Source organism: Abrus precatorius, unplaced genomic scaffold, assembly GCF_003935025.1.
Source record: "Abrus precatorius isolate BTA unplaced genomic scaffold, Abrus_2018 Scaffold9, whole genome shotgun sequence".
Lineage (NCBI taxonomy): Eukaryota > Viridiplantae > Streptophyta > Magnoliopsida > Fabales > Fabaceae > Abrus > Abrus precatorius.
Genome location: NW_020874439.1, coordinates 34,257,024 through 34,264,114, shown reverse-complemented (window position 1 = coordinate 34,264,114; position 7,091 = coordinate 34,257,024). Strand labels below are relative to the sequence as shown.

Here is a 7,091-nt window from a genome sequence, read left to right as displayed (position 1 = left end):
ACTTCACAAGCTCCTTCTTCTCCACCCCAACCTTCTCTTTGATCCTTCTAGTGAGTACCAACAAGGAAGCACGAGAAACGATGTTGACTTCTCCCCCTCCTACAACGCTTCCCTTGTTAAAATTTTTTGCCCTTCTCTCATATTCTTCCGCTACCAAAATAGCAATATCAGACATGGTTGATTTGATTCTCTCACTATATATCATACAAAATATGAAATAATATTGTATGTGGTAAAGTGTTGCTCTTGATAGTTAAAGACCGTGTTCAAAATAAATGCTATTTATAGAGAGGAACCGTGTAAGAGAAGTGGGCCACTCTACACTTTCGGATAAGGCTCAAAGCTTGGATCAGAAAATGCTTCGGTGCTTCCCGTGGGTATGGTTTGGATTATTAAATTCAATGATTTAGTTTTTGAGTGGGGTGGATCATAATATCATATGCGTGTCTCTTCTTTCTAAATTCCCATGACTTTCAGAGGAAATTAATATCGAGGACCCGTGTTTCTTCCACAAAACCATTGTGCTAGGATGGTAATAGTACAAGGTTATATATGTTGATAAAAAAAAATTAACAGGATAAATTTTGATAATTTCAGGTTTTGCTATATACGAATAGGTGTTTATCACAATTTTATTGAAGTTATTTAAAAATAATAAATTGGAAAAAATAGCTACATTAGAATTGAATTGTAATATCAAATAAATTATAATGTCAATAAATCAGTGATTCTTAAAATTAGAATTGTTAAAAAAGACTTGACTAAAATTCTGCATTTGAAATAACTATTTATTAGACAAAGATAATTCTAATAAAATTTTAGAATGATTTGCAAAACATTTCATTTGTGTGTTTGATATTGATTAAGGCTATTCATTCATTGAATGCTGAAAATGATGAAATATACATGTAATGGTATCTCACTCTATCCATAGTATGGAGACAATGTCCAACATGCACATGTCAAAGCCTGAGCCTGTCCTTTTTCTGCTTCATTTTAAACATTAAAAATGTGCAGTTCAGTGTGTCCTTTTCGCTTCTAGCCTTTAATTTATAGTGGTAAGGACAGAACATTGAGTGGTGATTAGCATTTGCCTAATAATAATATCTTCATGTTCACAGGTATTTTGTCTAAATAATATGATAAATAATTACGTGTCATTGTGGGTCGGTGGTTATATAAGATGTATGCAACATTATCATATTCCCAAAACTACAATCGAAATAAAAAGTTGGATTGGGGTATTCATAAACCAATTTCATGAATCTAAATGGAAAAAAGTAAATCAGACAAACTCTTTTTCTTATTATATTGGACCAAATTTTTTATTCAGTTTTAGAAATCGATTTAGCCTATGGTTGGAATCACGATGAACATACAGAAAACGTGCGTTCACTTCATGCTACAACAAGTAGCTTCTGCATCAATAGAAAAATTCAAACGCAGATTCAAACACACGTTTAATATAATGCATACAAGCTTATCTCTCTCTCTCTCTCTCTCTGTTATAAGTATATTATATTAATTTAAAGTTGTTCTTATCTTTCAAATCTCTTTTTTATGTTTTGTTTAAAAAATAAATTTTAATTGAAAATAACATAAAATAAATAAAATAATTAATTTATTATCTTTTTAAATTGAAAAAATTTAAAAAAATGTATTATCCACAATCTAATCCAAATCACTTTTAATTAAATCAGATTCAATTTAAAATTTTATTTCAACCAATTTAAACTGAACAACAATACATTTTTATATGATTATATTAGATAACTTTTTAGCTAAAAATTAATTCAATTCATAATAAGATTTTGACTCAACCAAAAAAGAGTTACAACGACAACAACATTTTAAAGCATTAGCTTGTGAAATTATTCTCGCTGTTATTATTTATCATTATTATTTGAAGAAAACACATTTAAACAAAAACCTTTTGGCAAATCTTGAACAAAATATAAAGCAACTCACTCAAAATATGTTCATATTCATCACATTAATTTTATTACAATCTAAAAACTTTCTAACCTGAGAGCAATAAAGTTAATCCACAAGTTAAGGTGTTCGATCTACCCAATAATGAACAAGCTAAAAAAATTAATAAAAATTTTAACAACTAACGATAAATTTAGTACACGTCATTTTTTAGAAAAAGTAGTAGAAACTTATTTAATATTAAATACCAAAAGAATCAACGGCCTACAAGAAATGATTTGATTAGGGTTAAGCAATTATTTAAATTTTTCTAATTTGAGAGGACTTTTTGTTAAAAATTGAACATTAAAAGAAAGAAGGGAATTAGCCTCCTTTCTTACCTCTCAAATCCGTCCATTTCTTAATTATCAACTGCGACTCAGTTATCGGCGTTAATGCCACGTAGAAGCACTTCCGCTAAGTGAGATGGCAGATTTACGAAAAAAGACAATGTTGAAATTGAAAAATAAATTAAAGAACCAAACTAAGACCTAGTGGAAACACGTAGGACAACACATGCTTTTACCTTACACCAAATATGTAGCTTGTATCATGGACCACTATATGAATGGAATTCTACCATTAAAATTCTTTGATTAGTAAAGCATCCAATCAAAATTTCAAATAAATCCGACAAGCAACGAAAAAGATAATAATAAAACATGACTATACAGGCAGCATCGTACCAAGGAATGAAATGGCGATATACGTGTATGTAACCTGTTATTGGGTATTAAAAGAATCTTCTTCCATTTTCTTTACATAAGTAGATGGGTCAGAAATTCACAAATTTCCACATATCAGCGGTTCAGCACAAGTGTACAACTCTAGCCAAACTGAATTGAGCGGCTATTACAATATTATCAATTAAGTGCAGGTCTTCAAGAAAAGGACCAGCTTACCGAAACACAGGGAGGGCCATTCAATCTCAATTGTTATTCTTGTCATTAAGTAGATTACTGATAACTCCTTCAAACTTATAGGAGGCCCAATGTTTTCAATTGCTGAACATGCTCAGGTGGGAGAGATGGGGGAGACCAATCAGACCCTGTCAGCTCTCCATCTACGTCTTCAACCACATACTCCTATGACGATAAGTAATAACAGTTTCACAATTCAAGATGATGTCATCATATTTCAGGGAATCATCATGGTTGCATAAAACATGCAGTTAACACATGGCATTATAAGTATGAACTATGAAGGGTAACTAATCTCAAACTGTTTGTGAGCTGACCAAAAAGAGTCTGCCATATCTATTCTTTATTTTTTGTTGTCAAAGGGATTTTTTATACAAAATTAAACATCCTCATTTATATACTGATATCATATCAGCAGTAAGGAAGCATATTATGAGAGTTTGGCAGTACTCTCCATATTCCAAATTCCAATTCCCGTTTTCTGTCAATCATTCATTAGACTAAAAGATCCTAGTCCATCAAAAACAGGTATATCAAAAATACATTTACTTTCCACAAAGCCATCAGAAACATCCTCAATCAACATGGGCCTGATGCAAGAGAATCTGAAAATAAGTCAATTACAAAAGCAGAAAAATCTATGGTTGAGATTCTTGGCTTTTCCTTCCCTATTAAATGTTTTTGTGAAGATAATACATAGGACTTAACTGCTAGAAATTAAACCAAGAGATGGCTAAATGCCAAATGGCCTAATGTGTATATCAGTTAGGAATTTAGCTCGACTTGTGTCAGCTGAATTGCAACAGAAAAATTGACAGCTTTTAGTAATGCACCAAATTCATAAAAGATGAGAAAGTAAACCAATCGCACCTTTGTTAACATCCTTTTTGCAAGTATGTGATAATGACGTTGCCATATCCGTTGACCAACCATAGTAGCCACCAACACACTGTAGAATATCCCAATTACAGTAAAAAGTCCCAGAACAATCAAAGCCATAATGAATAATAATGGTAACCCTGCTTCCCCAGCACCCCCCAAACAACCACCACATTCAGTTGCCATGGTTCCACAACTCTCAAAGCATGTGGTGCAATCAGTCCACATACAAAGAGTGCCTGGCAAATGACAGTCTGCACAAACTCTGCAACAACAGCATATAAAACAAAAAGTCAACCTCAGTCACTATTGGCTGCCATTCTGAATCACAGACTTGCTGCTAATATAACCTACTTCATATATAACATGAAACAACCTTCTTTCTCTATCCAGCATATGCAAGCATGAATAATTTAACAGCTGAATTTTATATATCATTGTAAAAAGTTTGTTAAAAGAAGGGTCTCCTATACAGTGTAAATAAATCTTATGCATCAAGTCCAAGCATAGTTTTCTGGCATCCTATAATTAAGCAAGAAAACAACCATTATGACAATCCCTCATGCATAAGCTAAGAGTATCATTAATTTTTTTAACAATGTCAAAGGCTTGTGAACATGTAAAATCAGGGTTTTTACCCAGGTTGACAGCAACAAAGACATAATTCTCTACATGGCTGAGCTAAATCATTGCGAACTCTTCGATCATAACAAGTAATGAAGCACCCAGAAAGGCCAAGCAACGCAAAAAACAATAGAGCTCCTGCATTAGAAAATACCAATGCAAAATCAACACTCTGAAACCAATATTTATTTATTTTTAAATGTGGAACAAAGAAACTTTGAATTCAAGGGAAGGAGGTAAAAAATAATTTACAGAAAATAATGTTGCATAAGCATTTTGATGACACAGTTTAAGTTAATTGCAATTTACCACATATGTAGTAAAAGCTCAGTTCACTGTCAAAACCCCAGAGAAGACGAAGCCAATACTGCTGGTAACCATCTATTAGATATACCAAATACGCGAGTGAGGCAATGACCTGCATACAAAGGTAATAGCGGCTGAATCAGTTGATCAATATGCATTCATTAAATATGTATCTAGATGGCTAGATGAATGGAAACAATTCACCTACAAGCTGGACAGCTAGAAAAATAAACAAAATGTCTCTGGTGACAAAAAACCGAAATTTCAAAGTACGCCATTTCCTATCAGCTGCAACATGAACACGCAAATGATAAGGAGCCTTGCATGTAGTACAGTGAGCAAATGCAAACCCTTCCTGCAAAAAAAGTAAATATCCACATATTTATTAGGTCAAGCACTCCAAAGTACACCGTTTTACACATGGAACTGTCAGCAGCAAAGCACAGGAATAAGTATCCTGCCACTCTAAATTGGGGCACACTTTAAAGACTAAGGTTTAGGTGGCTGCACATTATAAAAATACAGATTATTGTCCAGATGCTTGTATATAATACAGAATATCCAGGTGTTTTTCCAACAGTGGTTATTCACTATGTAGGTTTGCTCCCCACAATGCATCATGCACATTAACGGATTCTGATTTTCAAAGAAATATTAGCTCATGGTCTACAGTTCTTTTCATAATTAGATAAAGAACAAAAACTCATTTTAAAGATAACTAATTGGTTACAGTGAGCATTGTATAATCATTAAGGAAAGGCAAGAATAGAATGGCAGACTACAGATTGCTAATAAACCTAATTATGTCAATGGCAGAAGATCCATTAGCAAGGAAAGCATGTTGGAAGCCATGGAGAGTAAATCAAAATTGCAAAAACAAATTACCTAAAATAAAATGGGGCAAAGATGTAAAACCTTTTTATTACTAAAATGAGCAATGGCCAACGGGTAGCCAGGAGATAGAGAAATAACAGAAGGGTTTGTAAGAATCAACAGAAATCCTATATAATGGTGTGAAATTCTACCATGTCAACTAAAGGCTAATAGGCACAGATTAGAAAATATTATGAGATAAACACATAAAGAACACAACATAGATAATTGTTTGATTAATTGGCAGAACAAAAAGTTTTTCAACCACCAAAAATAGCCTTCCATCAGTTTTACATATACAGTTGCGCCTTACCACCTTTACTACCAATCACGAATGTTATAAAGTTGTTATGCCATGTCCGAAATCACGAATCATTACCTTAACTGCTCGCCAATGATCCAAACATTCTCGATGTACATATTTTGATGTACCTTTGCACTTACAAGGGGCAATGAAATCTCTGCCTGAGTTTAAAAAAAATGGATGGTAACCGATAAGATATACGGTGATACACCCAAATATGGAGGCTCAACATTCAATAATGAAGTTAACAAATAGTTGCATCCATTCTCAATATACTGGCTATATCCTAAACATGGAATAATAACAGTTCTATCTGTCACTACACACATGATTACCAAAAAAAAAAAGTTCAAATTCCAATGAAATGATCCATATACTATTGAATTGTTCAAATATAATAATTCATTTACTTTCTCCATATAATCGAAACCAAAATCAACACAGCTTGGCGACTGACGTGCTTCTCAGCTCCACAATCAAGTTTTTGAGAACTTCATAAATCGGCAAACAAAACCGAACGAGTAAAATTCAAAATCAATTAGAAACAGATTATTCTCATCGCCAATTATCGAAGTGCAACTTGCCCTAACATGAAAACGAAATAGAAAAAAAAAAGATTAAAAGTTGAAATTACCATCAGTTTCGAGACAAATCCGGCACTGGATTTGTTCGGAGGGACCAGCTTCGAGGTCGATCTCGGAAGGGTCAGAGAGGGGAAGGGGAGGAACCAGAGGAGAAGTGTCAGAGTGATCAGCCATTCAAATTCAGAGGTATAGAAAAGTGGGTGAATCAAGTTTTGGGAAATCACGAATTTGAATTCACCATCGCTTAGATTATTCAAATTCGTGAGAGAAAAAGAAGCAGAAGAAGAATCTCACTGATCCTTCTCTCTCTCTCTCGACCTGCGAAGTGCGAATTGAATTTCAAGTTTTCGTTATCGCAGCAGAGGAGAAGTTGTGACTTGTGAGAAGAGAACCGTGAAACCGGTGAATTTCCAAAACTAACAGTGAAACCGGTGAATTTTTTTAGAATTGAAATAGATAAAGAGTATTTGATTTGTTTAACCTTAACCCAATGTTCAAAAGAATTTACTGATAAAAAAAAGTTTAATTAAGTTGGAAATATGTGAAACTATGAGAAATAAAATGTAATTTTCAGATTTATTTTAATAAAAATAAAAAACAAAAAAAAACTACATACATACAAATTTTTTA

At 33.1% G+C, this 7,091-nt stretch overlaps 1 protein-coding gene across 1 annotated transcript; it reads right to left on the bottom strand.

The window, feature by feature from the left end:
* Positions 1-2,496: 2,496 nt before the first annotated feature.
* On the bottom strand, positions 2,497-6,891 carry LOC113849574. Its single transcript, XM_027479575.1, has 7 exons — positions 6,512-6,891; positions 5,953-6,038; positions 4,909-5,055; positions 4,704-4,812; positions 4,409-4,532; positions 3,762-4,035; positions 2,497-3,056 (listed from the first exon to the last, which is right to left on the bottom strand). The coding sequence occupies exons 1-7, from the start codon at positions 6,633-6,635 to the stop codon at positions 2,949-2,951; spliced, it is 972 nt and encodes a 323-aa protein (XP_027335376.1). The 5' UTR covers positions 6,636-6,891; the 3' UTR covers positions 2,497-2,948.
* Positions 6,892-7,091: the final 200 nt, after the last annotated feature.